General features: G+C 46.2%; 1 protein-coding gene across 1 annotated transcript in view; it reads left to right on the top strand.

The window, feature by feature from the left end:
• The first annotated feature begins 11323 nt into the window (after window positions 1-11323).
• LOC311235078 (vesicle-fusing ATPase-like) overlaps window positions 11324-19165 on the top strand; it is a 147740-nt gene continuing 139898 nt past the window's right edge. Inside the window, exon 1 of the mRNA XM_084322423.1 lies at window positions 11324-11438. Within this exon, the coding sequence (XP_084178549.1) occupies window positions 11427-11438 (12 nt within the window). The 5' untranslated portion in view covers window positions 11324-11426. The remainder of the gene's footprint in view (window positions 11439-19165) is intronic.

The raw sequence follows: 19165 nt of genomic DNA, 5'->3' as shown, positions 1-19165 counted from the left end.
CGCACCTATTATATATGAGTATTCGGGATGGTTTAACATTTCTTCGGTTAGTGAAGTGAAGAAACCCACTTTGTAACTGAGGGGTACAATTCCCTGACTGTATTACTAGATATGATACTTACTACCACTACCTTTGTACTTAATATTCGGCCACCCAGTACACGGCATAAATATATTATCATGAACACTCTCACGTAGATGAAACGGATCCAACACAAATGTACGAATTAGAAACAGGTCTTTATTTCTACACAGCGATGGTGTGTAGAATAAGCACTTAATCACTTAATTACATTTATGAATTGAAATAGTATGCACTTTTCTGGCAAGGAGTATTCGTCGGTATATCAATAGAGAATGTCCAATCTCTGAAGGCGCAGGTGGTAAATATACGACCTGGAATAGTTAAGGAATAACAGCAATGATACTTTAATGATTATACTAGATACACTAGAGGGGGTTAATCCGGTCGCTTGTAAGCCGACAGGAGTAGGAGGGGGGGGGGGGTAGAATCCGGCTGCCTCGTCCGGCCAAGGGTATCCCAGGTGAACCCACTGTAGTGCCGTTCAATGCGCCGGCGATCCTTGGACCACAGATGAAAGCAGGTGGACTCTTTGTGGGCCGGCTCTCTCCGGTCCACGGGGGAGAGACGTGAAGCGACCTCGTCTTGCAGAGCGTCTCCTCACCTTGCGTCCTCTCCAGGGGGGGGGGGGTTCCAACACACGGCAGTGTCGGGGGTCTTTATCCATGGAATAATCAAAGTATCCAAAGCATAATCCGTGCCTGGGAAGGCGGGCTGTCGTCGGTAGAATAATCCGGTATACAGGTCCACTCGCTCGTCGGCTCTGGGGCTCCTCGGGTGCAGCTTCACATAGGGTCAACCACCCTGGGTAAGCAGCCAGTTCTCTGCCCGAAACGATGGGGTACTGACTACGGTAGTATTCTCACCGCACGAAGCACTATATATTAACAGACTATTATTAGCTTAATAGACTACGTCCAACTCGACGATATAGTGCCAAATATGACTATTCAAATATTAATATACACGATGTCTCAATACCGAGGTAGGCGAACTTGGCCTTACTCCCACACGTGGCGTCGCGGGGAGGCTTTACGTCTGTGACTCTATTGGAGGGTAAGAAACTGGACTGAAAAGAAAGTCCTACTTTAGTAGCGCAGTATATATACGCACTATGAACAAATAGTCCCATTAGTGGTGCGGTAGCCAAATTCCTACGCGGAACTAGGACTTGTTCGTACATGTCGAGCGGTACGTTTGAACTGGGTCTGAGGGGTATGGCAGCCTGGCACCAAGGTCTCGACCAATAGTAGAATGGAGACTATTATGGGATGTTCAGTAGGCTAGAATGGATATTCAATGCATATTGTACAAGGAATATACAAGGGATATCAGGGAATATTAGAGAATATACAAATACAATTAAATATATATATATAAATAAATATATATATTCGGTTTAATCTGGCCCTTCACAACAGCCACCCCCTGAATAGGTCCCAGACCTAATCAGTTAAACAGAGACAGATTAATCGCGTTGTCTATTTACACATAAGGGTTTGCTGTAGGGGTCAGTCAACTTCACAAAGTCATAGGGTTGTAGGGTCATGGTCATCATCGATTGTGTCTGGGAGTCGGGGCAGTTCTATGAGCCTCGCCACGGGACGGGTGTAAGTGCGACCCTGGACAAGCACTTCAGCTGCTCGGACCTTGCCGTCGGCACCGGTGATCACTTTGCTTACGCGGCCGGCCGGCCACATAGCTCTGGGCAGTGATTGATCAATAATCATGACGACTGTTCCTTCTGTCAAATTGTCTCTCTCCTTTACCCACTTCTGGCGGGTCTGTAGAGACGGTAGGTAGTGTTTAATGTCATCCGGTAGATTGGGGGCTCTGCGTAGGCGACCACCCACTCTGATGAGGGTATGAGCGTCGCTCTCGGGGGCCAGATGAATTAATCTGCTGTCGGATGGGACGGGCTTTCCTCCCTGTAGACAGGCCGATTCATCGGGGAACTCGCTGGGCTCGCTGCAGTAGAAGCAATTCTGCTTCCTCGTAGTTAGCTGCTGACATATCAGCGGGGGACTTGCACTCCGGGTGGTACCGCAGGAATGTTCTTTGTTGTGCACTCTCTATGGACGTGCAATCGTCTATGTTAGGTCGGTGGAGGCTACGGTGCTCAATCCACAGAACACAGACTTCTTAATTTCCACCTCCTCTGGACTTGCTTCCCTCGGGATAGGCATGGGCCACTGTCCTTCCGGGAGTCTTAGGAATGCGGGGCCGTCACTGTAGACATTGCGACGGGTGAGGTCATCCAGGGGCATCCCCCGGGTGATGACGTCAGCTGGGTTCTGTTTTGTATCAACGTAGCGCCACTCTGTTTCTCCGGTTAACTCTTCGGTTAAGTCTTGAATCTCGGTGACTCTGACTCCCACGAAGACTTTGTACTTGCATGAGTCCGATTTGATCCAGGCGAGTACCGTCGTGGAATCTGACCACAGGATTGTTCTAGACACCGGTATGGTGAGCTCACGTTGGATGAGCGTGGCTAGGTGCGCTCCGGCTAGGGCTGCGCAGAGCTCTAGACGTGGGATAGATTGTTGCTTGCGTGGGGCTATTCTCGAGCGGGCGAGGACAAATGCTGTGTAGATCTCTCCCCCCTGGTCTTGGGCCCGCAAGTAGGCTACTGATCCGTATGCGACCTCTGAGGCGTCACTGAAGACGTGTAAGTCCATTTTACATGTCTCTGGCCTCACCGTGGGTGGGAAGTAGCTTCGGCGCATATTAACGCCTGGGAGTGAGTGGAGCTCCATCTCCCACTCTCTCCAGGTGGATTTAAGGTGTGCGGGAATGGGGTCGTCCCAGCCCTGGTCCTTGTCCCACAATGCTCGTACAATCAATTTTGCCCTGGTGGTGTACGGTAGAATACATCCTAGCGGGTCATATTGTCGGGCGAGTGTTGTGTACACACTCCGTCTGGTGGTCGGCGCCGCCGCCGACCTTCCCTGCTCCGTAGTCAGGGGCTTGTGTCTGTAGTGAAGCGAATCTGTTTTGAATCGCCACACCAATCCCAGGGTCATCTCCTGGGCTTCTCCCGGGATTGTAGCCATCCAGGTCTCGCTGCTGGCTGCCTTGTCCTCGGAGGAGAGGCTGCGCAGTACTTGCGGATCGCTGCTGGCCCACTGCCTGAGATCAAAGCCGCCTTTGATCAATGAGGCGCGGAGTTTAATCAGGAGAGCCTCGGCTTCTTCCTGGGTTGAAAGGCTTTGTAGACAGTTGTCTACGTAGAAGCTGTTCTTTACGCTGTGTCGGACCTCTTCGTCCGCTGCTGGGTCCTCTGCTACATGTTCCTGTAGTGCAAATGTCGCACAGCAGGGGCTGCACGTCGTTCCGAAGGGGAGGACTTCCCATTGGTAGATGGCTGGGTGCTCATCTCCTGGCTTCTCTCTCCATAGGAACCGTAACAGGGGCTTGTCCGCCTCTACTAATCTCACCTGCAGGAACATTCCTTTAATGTCCCCGCTGATGGCCACCTTTTCCTGGCGGAAGCGGAGTAGAACGCCGAGTAGGGAGGGGCCGAGTGTGGGACCGGGCAGTAACTCTTTATTCAGATTTTGGGATCCGATCTGGTAGCTGCAGTTAAATACTATGCGGTCTTTACCGTTGTGATGGACCTTGTGGTGGGGCACGTACCACGATTCAGTGGTCTGGTCAGCCTCTTTAATGTCCATCTTTGTGACGTGTCCCGCTGTGATAAGCTTCTCGATCTCAGCGCGGTATACACTCTCTTGGGCGGGGTTCTTGGCTAAGCGCCGCTCCGTGTTCAGCAGGTACCGTTCTGTGGCGTCTGTCTTGGCGTGGAAAGTAGGCATTCCTTCTCGCCGCAGGAGTGGCATGGCGTATCTCAACACGCCGTTGACCGGGACTCTCTTGGTCCCTGTCTCGAGGAGGTGAATTGCGTAAATGTCATCTTTAGAGCGAATGTCTTTCTTTCCGTTCTTAAAGGGCATTTGTTCCAAGGTCCATAGCCGCTCTACGTGTTGCAGGAGTGCGGTTTCTCCCTCTGTGACTCGGGAGTGGAGACATCTAGTGGCTGTACTTCGGTTGAGAGATTTGGCGAGCGGGCCTTGGAGAGTCCATCCCAAACGGGTCTCGACTGCTGCAGGACAGCCTCGGGGTCCGGTATGAACCCGGTCTATCGGGACAATGAGGTCTGCATGGTCGGAGCCTATCAACAGGGTCGGCATAGCATTGTCTATGAGCGGGATCGGTAACTTGCGCAGATGTGCATATTTCTCCATCAGCTTGGCGACGGGGTATGTGTACCGCGACAGTCCTATTTCTTGGCTGGTGAAAGCGTCTGCAATCTGGTACCGTCGCTCAGGCTGGCCGCTTGCTGCGATAGAGAATGAGACATTCTCGCCCTTTATCGTCTTCAAATCTCGTCTTATTGTCCGAATTGTCATTTGGGTTTCGCTTCCCCGCAGCCCTAGCTGGGCCGCAGCGGAGGCGAGCAGCAGGGTCTTCTCTGACCCGTCATCGAGGACGGCGTAAGTGTCCAGGACTTTATTCTGGTAGCTTAGTGTCACACGCACTACTTTTAGGAGTACTCGGGCTCCACTGCTGCTGGCGGGATCGATGTACATGACGCTCGCTTTGCGGCTGGATGGTGCAGGTGAAGGGCGCCGTCTGTTACTGTCGTGAAGTATGTCCAGATGGGCTCCATCGCACTTGGTGCACCTTTTCTTTAAGCGGCATTCGGCTGCCATGTGTGAGCGCGCACAGCGAAAACAGCGCTTGTTGGACTTTATCCATTGACCTGCTTCCTCCGCGTTCAGCTTGGGGAAGGAGTCACATTGCGCTAGCCAGTGTTCTTTCTCACAGTAGGGGCACACTATCTTCCACTTCTCCGTTCTGGAGGGGGTACTGTGGCTCCTGCTGCTCGGTACTGACTCCGATTGGTGCATCACAGTCACCGATCTTCTTCCATCATTTAGTCGTCTGGTTCCTTCTCTGGAGCCAGGGGTGCTCCGTCCGAATGTATCTAGCCGTAGGCTGCTGACTTCTCTCGCCAGGAAGTCTGCTAGATCGAGGAGGTTCGGTTCGGGGCCATTCGGGTCTCTGTGGTCCCTCTGCCGCCTAAAGCGCTCCTGACGAGCGGGCGGCAGCTTCTCCAGGATCCTTTCCACATTTGAGTTGGCGTAAAGTTCATGCCTCCCCTTCTCTCTTTGCGCTCCCAACATCCCTACCAGGGACTGCACTCTGATGGACAGGTCATCCAGTGCTCGATTGTCTATTGCTGGGGGTAAGCGGTCGATGTGTCGGATCTCCTGGATCACGTAATCCCATATGCGCCCATACCTCTGGTCCAATGCTACCAGCGCTGCTGTGTATGGGGTGGTGGAAGTCGCGTAGGCGAGCGCTATATTATGTGCGCGGGGTACCTTTAAGTGCTTCAGTAGGATGCCGTATTTGTGGCGTTCATCCAATACATCCACCAACATGGTCTCCAGACACATGCGGAGTTCTGTATACTGGGCCCGGTTCTCTTGGGTGAAGTCGGGTACCATAGGCGTGCCAATGTATGACGCTGACTGTGGATACATCGGCGAGCGTTGGGGGAGAGGCCTCCTAGGCGAGTCTCCTCCCGCTTCTTGGTATGGGCTGGTACCGGCAGTGTACCATGGCCCGCTTGTCCAGGTGCTGTTCCTCGGTGCGGGTCGTGCGTCGTGCGCACCCGTGTATAGAGTCGGGGGTCTGTAGCGCAGCTCCGCGGGAGTATAGCCTGGGCTGTACCGGGCCTCCTGGTCCGGTAGAGTACTGTGCTGTCTTCGGGCGTGGTTCTCCTCCTCTTCCTCTTCGTCTTCAGTTAGGTCATCCAGTGCTTGTAGTCTCTGGTTTAGCCTCTCCACAGGATATGCTGCTCCTTCCCGGTTGCTAGGTCTCGCTTGGACCGGTGGGGGGAGGTGGTCTGTGGGGGGTATAGACCTCGTCTGTTGGTCAAGTTCAGGGTTGTTTACTCGGCTAGGGGATGCCGCCCTGGAGGTGTGTCTAGACGAGTTCCTGGAGCCTCTGGCGGAGGGAGAGGGTGTTGTCCGTCTGATCAGCTGTTCTATTAGTTGCGACTGCTGTCTGTCGCGCGCTGCGTCCCGTTGAGCACCGGCTCGTTCTCGGGCCACATTCTCTTCCATCTGAATGCGTCTTATTTCTAGACGTATCTGCTCGTGTTCGCTTCGCTGCTGGATCTGCAGTCGGTCGCGTTCAGCAGCGGCGTTCAGGCTGATGAGGAAGGCCTGCTGTAGGGTCCTCTCTGCCTCTGGAGAAGGCGGTTGTATAGGGGAGCCTTCCCTCGGGGTACTCCTTGCGGAGCCTTGGAGCTCTATCTCCACGGTGCTCTCCCCGTCTTCTTCCGTGCCGAGTTCTCTCTCGGTAGCGTTGTATTCCTCCCGGGACTCATCGGGGACTACTTCTTCAGTACTGGCGGGGTGTGGAGTCATGTCTGGTTCCCACTGGTCCCCACCGTGAACTTGGTCAGTTACATTAGAGCCCGTAGGGGCCTCTATGGTCGGGGTAGTCTGGGCGTTGGGGTTAGACATACTTTTACTTTCTAGTTTTACCGCATTTACTGTTAGTAGAAGACTAGGTTGTTGACTGACAGCGTAAGCCTCTAAGTACTGAGGGAGCCGTCGTTCGCGCTGCGGGCGTTGGTTAGGAGGATCGTTTCGTGGAGTGTTCATCATAGGCCATTTCAATATTAATAACACTATATTAATATTACACTAATTACCCTCCGGCTCGAAGGACCAATTGTAACTGAGGGGTACAATTCCCTGACTGTATTACTAGATATGATACTTACTACCACTACCTTTGTACTTTTCGGCCACCCAGTACACGGCATAAATATATTATCATGAACACTCTCACGTAGATGAAACGGATCCAACACAAATGTACGAATTAGAAACAGGTCTTTATTTCTACACAGCGATGGTGTGTAGAATAAGCACTTAATCACTTAATTACATTTATGAATTGAAATAGTATGCACTTTTATGGCAAGGAGTATTCGTCGGTATATCAATAGAGAATGTCCAATCTCTGAAGGCGCAGGTGGTAAATATACGACCTGGAATAGTTAAGGAATAACAGCAATGATACTTTAATGATTATACTAGATACACTAGAGGGGGTTAATCCGGTCGCTTGTAAGCCGACAGGAGTAGGAGGGGGGGGGGGGGGTAGAATCCGGCTGCCTCGTCCGGCCAAGGGTATCCCAGGTGAACCCACTGTAGTGCCGTTCAATGCGCCGGCGATCCTTGGACCACAGATGAAAGCAGGTGGACTCTTTGTGGGCCGGCTCTCTCCGGTCCACGGGGGAGAGACGTGAAGCGACCTCGTCTTGCAGAGCGTCTCCTCACCTTGCGTCCTCTCCAGGGGGGGGGGTTCCAACACACGGCAGTGTCGGGGGTCTTTATCCATGGAATAATCAAAGTATCCAAAGCATAATCCGTGCCTGGGAAGGCGGGCTGTCGTCGGTAGAATAATCCGGTATACAGGTCCACTCGCTCGTCGGCTCTGGGGCTCCTCGGGTGCAGCTTCACATAGGGTCAACCACCCTGGGTAAGCAGCCAGTTCTCTGCCCGAAACGATGGGGTACTGACTACGGTAGTATTCTCACCGCACGAAGCACTATATATTAACAGACTATTATTAGCTTAATAGACTACGTCCAACTCGACGATATAGTGCCAAATATGACTATTAAAATATTAATATACACGATGTCTCAATACCGAGGTAGGCGAACTTGGCCTTACTCCCACACGTGGCGTCGCGGGGAGGCTTTACGTCTGTGACTCTATTGGAGGGTAAGAAACTGGACTGAAAAGAAAGTCCTACTTTAGTAGCGCAGTATATATACGCACTATGAACAAATAGTCCCATTAGTGGTGCGGTAGCCAAATTCCTACGCGGAACTAGGACTTGTTCGTACATGTCGAGCGGTACGTTTGAACTGGGTCTGAGGGGTATGGCAGCCTGGCACCAAGGTCTCGACCAATAGTAGAATGGAGACTATTATGGGATGTTCAGTAGGCTAGAATGGATATTCAATGCATATTGTACAAGGAATATACAAGGGATATCAGGGAATATTAGAGAATATACAAATACAATTAAATATATATATATAAATAAATATATATATTCGGTTTAATCTGGCCCTTCACAACACACTTCGTACAAATTTGGGGCATATACCGCTGCTAATGCAATTTTCCTGTTATTGTGTATAATCCTAGCTATAGTTATGCGCCCCTCAGCATCCGACCATACCCCTTTCAATTCGATATTTAATTTGCGTCTGACGACTATGGCTACCCCTCTAGTTCTCGTAACAAAAGAAGAGTGACTAATATTATGGTATATGTTATCCGCTAACGTATTTATGTCTTCCTCTAAAATGTGCGTTTTGCTTAATAAAGCCAAGTCCAAGAATATATATTTTCTTATAGTGTTCTTGTATAGTGCTAGCCCAATAAACATTTAGTATCCACAAGAGCATCTCAAGTCAACCCCTGCCGTTTATTGAATATACAGAATAGACCCATTCTGCAATTAAAAATCATCATTGATCAATGTATACACAGAGCAGTGACTCAGTAGCCTATAGTTTATCATCTTTCAATGGGATCATATAATAATGAAATTATGATTTGTGATATTAAGATAAGATATTCCTTTATTGATCCCCTTGGGGACATTCAGGTGTCATAGCAGCATGGTCGAGGGAGAAGTGCAGGTATGGGAAAGGTAATGGGATTACAATAGGCAATAACACATTTGAATATAAAATATGAATAAAAGTAAACAGTAGACACAAAGGTGCAGATGAGCGTCTGTACCCTATCATGACATTTTGTGTGGTGACATTACATCATTCTATTATCTAGATTAAAATAATAAGCACATAACTCCAGGTTATCATATAAGGTCAGGCCAGATCTATTACAGGGGATATAGGGTATACTTTAAAATGTATAGAATTTTGGATTTATATCACACTTGACTTGACATTATTATTGCAGCTCAATGCAATATACATAGATTACTTTAACATTTAATTTTGCATTTTAATTTATGTGAGCAGGTTGATATAAACTAGCTACTGACATTGCAAATATTCCTCATGGTTGTGATATAATATCCCATAGCCTCGCAAATTAGACAAGTCTCCAATTCCATCTTTATTTTGGATGGTAGGGCTACCCATTTAATTACGTTGGGATTATTGATTTGTTTTTCAACTCTGGTTGCCAGCCTAAAGTTAGCTAGTACAAAGACATTAAGACAAACGTAAGTGTAACTGAGGGGTTACAAAACCCTGACTGTATTAAAGATTGTGATAGATTAAACCACTGCTAGTTATGTACTTTAATTACTGGCCAGACAGTACATCAAATATTGATGGTGAACACTCACAAGAACACGGCATTGACACAGAAATACTATTGGAGGGTAATTTATTATTATTAGGCAACGTTAGGTTACAGATTGAGAATTAGGGTCGCGCTTGTATGGCGAAGAATATACGTAAAGTCAGTCAAGAGCATAAGTCACTAAGAATAGTAGGAATCCTACGATGGGTCTAAGCTGATGCCACCTGTTGTATAGTAGCAATTATATAGGGCAACACCGGTACCAACTGGAGACAATGGGTAGAGGAATGTTCGGGTACTCCGTCTGAGTCAACGAGGAATAAAGAGGCTCCAGGTACAGGAGTCGGTGCTTGTACTCCCTTGATCCGCAGACAAAAGCAATAGTTGTAATCCAAGATGCTCGACAGCATTGACGACAGCTAGCCAGCCCCTTCCACGAGGCAGGCCCGAGTGGTAATCCTCACGAGGTTAAATCCCAAATGATAGTGGAAATCAACGGTGCTCTTCTCCGGTAGTCACGGTCCCAAAGCAATATAATCCAACCAGGAATGGTTCTGCAATCGCCGACGCCGATTCTCCTGTGCACTATACTTCACATTAAACTAGGTCGAACTTGACGCTGCTTCACTAAACTCTGACACTTTTACTATTCTATTCGCAAACGCACGGTTGCTCACTTCAATGTTACCGAACTTGTCACACTGCTGCTTTAGACGAACTGAATGAACGAAGTGCTGCTGTTTACACCTGCGCCGTATTTATACTTAAGTGAATATCTAGTACCAAACCTCAGTCCTTGTCTGGTATCAATCCACTGCCTCTGGGCATGTTCTGACATGCCTGAAACTCGCCCATTGCACCTGTCTGAGTGCGAGACTGCCTGGAGCCTTCGTCAGGGGGCATTATTCATAGGGAAAGTGAATGTTACTATGATTTACATGCAGGCTTAAAGGGATATACCGTGTATATATAAATAATATACAAAGTATATAAAACAATAAATGCAGATTCTCAACTTTAATCTGGCCCTTCACAACAGTAAGCAATGTGCCTAAAGTTAGCTAATGCATTTCCTTTTGTAGCAGTAGCCAACTGTGACATGTATCTTCGGCTTTCTGAGAATAAATGGTTTACTAACGTTACGTTAAGTCATTGCGTGGGACGTTAATCGTAAACTAACTGCAATCAAAAAAAGAGAAACTTCCGATTTAACGGTAAGTCGTTAACCTCAAGAAGCTAAACCAAAAATATATAACATAATATAACTACGACACAACGATAATCATATTTTCTGGCATTCATTATGGTAATAGATGCATATAAATGTCAAACGGCAACATAATGTATTATCTAGGGCTGTCAAAGTTAATGCTTTAACTTTGGAGATTAATTAAAATGATTTAAAGCATTAAAATAAATGAATCTAGATTAATCTATGGAGTGAAAAATCTTCAATTTTAGCACCGCGGATATAAGAAAGAGGTCTAGCTGAGTCAATGTTGATGGTTTTGTTGAACATTTGTATTTCACAGGAGAGAAACTGTATTCAAAGGAAGCTATTAAAATAATCTTTGAATCTAAATATACTTTCTTTGTGTTGATTTTACATTAATTCCATGATTTTACTCAAGTACATATCTGTTACAAGCTTCGGTCTTAAGTAGACAAATGCTATTTTTAATCTAGATTAATTACAGAAAATTGTGAGATTAATTAGTAACTTTTTTTTAATCTATTGACAGCACTAGTATTATCCTGACAAAGGAGTCGGCCATGTAGACAGGCGGCGCTGTTTCAGCTTTCTGGCCACCAACTCTCTGCGCGGACGCATCTGACTGATCCTTGGCAAAATATCCGTGTGCTAGTGGTGGTCGGTGACGGTCCTACTGTAGTCATTGTGGAGTTCAGCACAGCGTTTATATTAAATTACACTTGAATATACAGAGGGGAAAGACACCAAAATGGCGGGCCGGGTGAGTTTATTTTAAATAAATATATTTCTCTAACCATAGGTACACATCGATTGTAGAGAGTATAAAACGTACACGAATGGCTGAAAGCTTAGGTACATACTGTTACTAGCACTCAGCCTGTTGATAATGCTGCATTCGTTTATGGTCGGAGTTGGGAAGTTGGAAGGGGGAAACGCGTCATCTGCGAGCTACAGTCAGAAAAACATGGATGCTTATGTTTAAACGTTTTTGGCAATTTTTCCTTACACTTTGTCTTGCATGAACTACAATTTACAACAATATATAGCTAATATACTTATGTGCTCTTAAAACAGCTAATAAAAACATTAACGTTTATACAATGTGTGTGTGTGTGGCCATGTTGAAGACGTCAAATGACGCTGAGGTTTGAACTGGCGGTTGAGAAAACAACATACCCGAGTTTGCGACTAGTAACTCCGAGTTGAACTCAGTTTTATTTTATTTTCCTTAAGAGGAAGTCGGAATTTCCGACCTCAAGTTATAATCGAATGTTGCATACATGGTTCTAGTGTGGCACGTCATAGGAAGACTGATGGCATATTTGTGACAGCTTGTTAGCTACCGTACTCTGTAGCAACTTGTTGAAGCTCATGTTAGGAAGTACTTTTACACTAAGTACGTCATTCTATACACAGTAGTGTATTTTGACTGCTGCACAGGCCGGTTAATCTATAGGATGGTTGGTGGTGTTGGGCTTGAACAAGCAGTGAGGAAACTAGCTAAAGCTAACAACACTGATGTCAAAGAAGTTGAAAGCCATAAAGGGGATAGAAGTGGCTGACGAAATGGTTCCGACAAACAAAGAAGAAGCATATAATGTTGAACACACCATTCATCCTTTTGTCGATGATCCTTTGAAGGACTGTTTCCTGGTCTCCACAATGTAAACAAAGTGTGTGTTGTAATTGAGCTACTTCCCTAATGGACATTGCAGTGGCAGCTGCCCACAAATGCAATTATGAGTATCTTCTTCTTCTTCTTCTTCTTCTTCTTCTTCTTCTTCTTCTTCTTCTTCTTCTTCTTCTTCTTCTTCTTCTTCTTTTGAATTTTATTGGCGTTTGGCACATCCTTCTGGGTGCATTACCGCCACCTCCTCTAGCTTGACACGGTCTTAACGTTGCAATACCGCCATCTTCTGGACGCCTATTGCTTATTAACAGCGGAGGAGTGCTGCCGAGTGCTTCCGCGTTTTCCCTGATTGGCTGCGACACGCCCCGCGGCAGCCGCAGAGCGGAGCGGCAGAGCTTGCGGCATTATGTAGCCGTAATCCGCCATGATTTTCATTCGAAGCTTAGCTCACCTGGCAGCGCTGCGATCCTGCGGTCCGTTGGTGACAAGTTCAAATCCCATCAATCCAATGTACAGTTTCTACGTCTAATGTATATACTCTTTTCTTTCTGGACTCTTTTTGTATCACAAACAGTACTGTAATTGCAAATCTGGTATGTCATAAATGTATAGATGTAGCAGTACTGTCTATCGGTATGTCATGTATGTCACATATGTTACGATGAATTGAAAATGGGGGACCCTGATGTAAACAAGACGAAAGTCTTTCTCTGGTCTGCATCCCCTTAACAATTGTATGTATTGAGCTGTACTGTACTGTACCCATTCTGCAATCTGTTAATAAAGTTTTCAATCAATCATAATTTTTTTTTTTTTTTAACGTGTATTCTTTCGCCGGTTAGGCATGGTTAATGTAGGCGCCGTAATGGAGGTCTCTTTATTATGATTCAGTATTCTAGTTTTGTTGTATTATTAGTTGTACTGTCACTTTAGGTGGTGGGCGTGCTCACGGGGGTGTGGCGCTAATGGGAGCGTCTTATGGAATTTCATTCACCTTTTCACGTTGACAGTTCACAGAGGTTGACAGCTCACGGAGAGAGGGGGTGAGAGTTAGGAGAGCATATTATCTTTTGACCGCAATAACGCAATACCGCAAAGTGCAAATCGTATTTTGTTTGTCTCATGATGAAGCGAAAGAATAAATGCCTTAAAAGTATTTCCTGGACGTGGAACGGAGTTATTTCATGTCGCGCGTCAATTGTTTGAACTCCATCGCTCAGCCCCTCGGCACTATCTGTCTATGACAGCCTACTGCCGCAACATAGTCAAAAGATACTAAGCAAGCAAACAAAAGCGTTGATAAGAAGGAAATCAACAATATTGACATTACGGATTCCTCGAGTTGCCTCGGGGCGCTGATCTTGAGGGCATCACTGAGACGCTTGGATCATCGCTGTCTGCATTGGAGGAGCGCGCCATCACTTCTGAAGGCCTGACACGCAGACCAGCAATAAGAAGCTAAGTAAATTGTTTTATTCAACTGTGAAGCCTTTCGTGTTAAAGAACACAGTGTGAATTAGTTACTTTGCTTGTCCATTGGGGTCGGGATCGGTTTGTTGACTGGCTGCGTCGTCTTGCGCTCATGGACGTTGCGCGGCCTAAGCGGCAGCTAATTGATTGATGGATTGATTGTTCATTAAAGAGGACTGTGGATTATTGAATAATTGCACCTGAGCACATTGAAAAATGGCATCGGGAGGATCAATTGTTGATACTAATGGCTCATCAAAAACGGATGGGAAGAAAAGAGAAATTAAACTCACTGCCAAAGGCATGGCCTATAAATTGGAGACACTTCATAGTGAACGTCACGCAAATGTTCGCAAAATGAAAGGTCTTATGAAGGTATTAAAGCAGCTTATGGACGATAACCACAATGCTTCACAGGTGCAGTCTGAATTGGACAATTTGAACCAAATGGTTGAAGATACCACTCTGTTACACAAATCCGTAATCTCTTTAATTTCTGAAGAGGAACATGAAAAGCAAAACGAATGGTTTGAAACAATATTAAAATGCAAAGAGGGATTCATGGATGATGTAAGGCAGTGGCTTTCTGAAACTGGGAGACAAAAATACAGTACAAGTGCCAATGTTTGTGTACATTCCCCCAGGACCCCCATACCTGTAACACAGCAAGCTGTTGAAATACCTGATGAACACTGTGATGTAATTAAAGCTGATGATGATGAAATCAAACCAAGTGACAGTGTGTCAAATTCTGGAAGCAGAGGTTCAGCCTATCGAAGCTCCGTTGGGCCTAGGTCTAACATCTCAACCACGTCTTCCGCACGCAAAGCTGAATCTGACATGGCCGCTCTAATTGCAAAACAAAGGCTATTAAAAGATAAGCACGCAATAGAGCAAGAGGAAGAAGAAGAAGAGGAGCTGCTAAGGAAGAAAAGGGTACAATTAAGAACGCAGGAAGAAGAGCAAGAGGAACAGCTAAGGAAGCAAAAGGAGCAAAGAAGGAAAGAGGAAGAAGAGCAAGAGGAACAGCTAAGGAAGAAAAAGGAGGAACTAAGAAAGAAGAAGGAGCAACTTGAACTTGACATGGAAATAGCCTCAGCAGCGGCTAAAGTCAATGTGCTAAGAGGCTCTGGAGGATCTCGTATTTCAACTAATATGTCTGTTGTATCTGATGGCATGAGCTCTTATTTCCGAAGAGGACAAAGGAATGTTCAGACACTCAGTACTGAAGCACAAACCGCTACAACCACAGATCAGAATCTACAACCACAACCCGAATTGTCAAGACACACAGGGGTCAAGGGACAAAGGACGTTACAGTGCCCTCAAGCACAGCCACGGATTCAGCACCAAAGCGTTCACCCTGCACCACAACAAGCAATCAGCAGCAGCAACATAATCACTGTTTTAGAGAAACAGAATGAAATAACAGCTTTGCTAGTCCAACAACAGTCTCTTTCATTCTTGCCTAAAAGAGACATTCAAATTTACGATGGTGACCCTTTACATTTTCACACCTTCATAAAGTCATTCGAGCACAGCATTGAACAGAAGACTGACAACCATATGGACTGCCTGTACTTCCTTGAACAGTTCACTAGGGGGCAGCCTCGTGAGCTTGTCAGAAGCTGTCAGCATATGGCTCATGACCGAGGGTATGTGAAAGCTAAGGCTTTGCTACATGAGCACTTTGGGAATGGACATAGAATTGCTTCTGCCTACATGGGAAAGGCTCTTTCATGGCCACCAATAAAATCAGAAGACGTCAGAGCTCTGCAAGCATACAGTCTCTTTTTGAGAGGATGCTGCAACGCCATGGAAGAAGTGGAAATGATGTACGAGTTGGACATGTCTGCCAACATGCTAGCCATCATTAGAAAATTACCTTACAAGCACAGGGACATATGGAGAACTGTGGCCTGTGACCTGCAGGAAAGGCGTGGCCATAGAGCTAGATTTCCTGACATTGTTGACTTCGTTGAACGACAGGTGAAAATTGCAAGTGATCCAGTGTTTGGCAATATACAGGACACACCATCAGCAGCAGCACCTAAGGATGTGAGGAAGTCCAGCAATCAACCATATACAAGGGCAAAGGAAAGTAGCTATGCTACCACCATTGCAACAATTGAAAGGAAAGAGGAACCTGGAACAAAGATGGAGAGAAGCTCATCTAGTACAACGACTTGTTGGTTTTGCGGAGGTGGACACACATTGGATATGTGCTCTCTATTGGAAAGGAGGGTGCATAGCGAGAAGATTGGCTTCTTGAAGAATCATAATGTGTGTTTTGGCTGTTTGTGCATTGGGCACTTGAGTAAAGAATGTAGGCAACGCCTCTATTGCAAAATATGCAATCTCAGGCACCCTAGCGTACTTCACATGTACCACAAGGAGGAGGGAACAGATCAAAGGCCAGCCAAAAGAGAATCGGAGACAGCAGTGGGCAGTGCTCCGATCTCTGTACAATCCAGTGGTCTTACAGGGGCCGGTGAGCAGGACTGTACACTCTCTATAGTACCAGACTAGTACAGGTCAAATCTAAAGCAGGACATGTTACAATGACTACCTATGCCTTCCTGGATCCCGGTAGCTCAGCATCTTTCTGCACTGAGCGGCTGATGAGCAAGCTGAACGTCACCGGAAGAAGAACAAGTATTCTCCTTAGGACTATGGGCCAGGAGAAAGTGGTTGAAAGCCACATTATTTCAGACTTGGAAGTGGCTGCGTTAGATGGTGACTGGTTTTATGAACTCCCTGACATTTACACACAGGAAAGCATGCCAGTCCACAGAGGCAACATTCCGAGACAGAAAGACCTTCGAAGATGGCCTCACTTGGAACACGTTTACATTTCTGAGATTGACTCTGGGATTGACCTGTTGATAGGAGCCAACGTTCCCAAGGCATTGGAGCCTTGGCGAGTTATACGGAGTGTGGACGAGGGTCCATACGCAGTCAAAACTATGTTGGGTTGGACTGTGAACGGACTTCTCTGAAGAAAATTGGACAACCAGAATCGTCCAAAGAACGGGAGTTTGGTAAGAGACAAATCAAACCTAGCAGAGGACAGACAAGCTGCCACTTCAGAGAAAGATCTACAAGAGGATTTTAACCGAAAATTGGAAAAGAAAGAAGAGCGAACAGACGATTCTGTTGCTTCCAAGAGAGCGAGGCGGCGTGACAGAAACGTAGACAATAACATTAAGTTTGAAAGCAACAATTCTGAGGATCATCACATGGATTTCAAGCCTGTGTCCCAGGAAAAATCGAAGGACAACATTGATACAGGAAAGAAATTCAGAGCTAAAAGAGATTCAAAGAAGGAAGCACTGGCGAGTCCAAAATCGAAATGGCCAGTTGAAGATTCATACACAACTGACTCTAGGGACAAAGCAAACGATGACACTACTTCTGAAATGCCCCGTGGCTATAAGGGCCAAATTAAAACGAAGAGATGTCCAAGGAAGAGGAAGCGGTGCCGGCTCAAAGACAAAAGGTTTGCCTTCAACAGGAAAGAGAGGTGAAAAGAAAAGAGAGCCGTGAGAACGCCAGAAATTGAACTTTATCAGGAAGCGGAAGAGCCATGAGGACATCGGATGTTCATATTCATTGGACCCCATAGACTGATACATAGATATACACCCATAGACTGATACATAGACATACACCCATAGACTGATACATAGACGTACACCCATAGACTGATGCATAGATATACACCCATAGACTGATACATAGACATACACCCATAGACTGATACATAGACGTACACCCATAGACTGATACATGGAGATATACACTCATAAACTGACTTTGCCACTTTGGATTACAGTTTTGTTTTTTCTGACTTGACTGACCTAGCGATCATAAAGATCCCTCCTTAAGGCTACGTGCTAGTAACCTCTGGCCCTAGGATACGATTAAGAAAGAAGAAAAGGACATTTGCGAGAAAATCATTAAAAAAAAATCGAAAAAAAAAAAAAAACTTGTCAATAATTGTGCCTTATATTTAATGTTTTTCTTATATGCTCCTACATAATTTACAATTGTGTAGTTATTACATGTGAATAATTAGGGGCCGGTAACCAAAGAAGCTATTGTTTGAGTAATTAGGGGCCGGTAACGAAAAATAACTATTGTTTGAATAATTTAATGTTTTTTCTTGTAGGCACCTACATATTTTACAATTGTGTAATTATTATATTTGAATAATTAGGGGCCGGTATGTAGGCGCCGTAATGGAGGTCTCTTTATTATGATTCAGTATTCTAGTTTTGTTGTATTATTAGTTGTACTGTCACTTTAGGTGGTGGGCGTGCTCACGGGGGTGTGGCGCTAATGGGAGCGTCTTATGGAATTTCATTCACCTTTTCACGTCGACAGTTCACAGAGGTTGACAGCTCACGGAGAGAGGGGGTGAGAGTTAGGAGAGCATATTATCTTTTGACCGCAATAACGCAATACCGCAAAGTGCAAATCGTATTTTGTTTGTCTCATGATGAAGCGAAAGAATAAATGCCTTAAAAGTATTTCCTGGACGTGGAACGGAGTTATTTCATGTCGCGCGTCAATTGTTTGAACTCCATCGCTCAGCCCCTCGGCACTATCTGTCTATGACAGCCTACTGCCGCAACAGTTAAGGTTAAGGTTAGGCATTGTTTCGGAGTTGGTTAAGGTTAGAAGGGTTAAGTTTAGGCGCTGTTAAGGAGCTGGTTAAGGTTAGCGTTTGTCTTAGAGAATGGCAATAGACAGCCTATTTCCGCACTGCCGCTCTCGCGCTGCCGCGGTCACATGGTCACATTGTCACATTCTTGCACTCCTCCGCTGTTAAAAAGCAACACGCCTTCTGGACCCCTTTACCTCCCACAATGTTCATTCTGCGTTCACCATCCTGGAGTGCAGCTAACGCTGCTTCCTCCTGACTGAGTCCCCCTCCGCGAGACATGCTTCGCCTCCTGTGGCCTGACTCTGGACTACTCGATCACTCACACCCCCCTTCTCTAACTCTCCTACTTGATCACCCACCCTCTTTAACTCCCTTATAACTTCCTCCACTGTCAACCCCTTCATACCCAAGTGTCCCACTGCTGCTTGACCTATATCAACTTGGTCCTATCTGTCCTACTGCTAACCATCGCTGTTGTATTCACTACTCCTGCCACAAAGGCCACTATATCCAACTTCTCCCCCCACACCCTCTTTTTCTCCTCCTGAACTTCCTCTACTGACAGATGCCCTTTTCTAAAACCCTGTTCCCTATCTTGCTTTCCCTGATCCTCCTGCACTATCCTTACTGCCAACTGCCCTTCTCTAAACCCTTGTCCCTTGTCTTGATTTCCCTGTCCTACCTTCCTAGCTGCCTCTGCATATGAAATCCTACCTTC

This window comes from Notolepis coatsorum (genome assembly GCF_963971535.1).
Source record: "Notolepis coatsorum genome assembly, chromosome: 10".
NCBI lineage: Eukaryota > Metazoa > Chordata > Actinopteri > Aulopiformes > Paralepididae > Notolepis > Notolepis coatsorum.
This window is presented reverse-complemented; position numbering and strand designations above follow the sequence as displayed.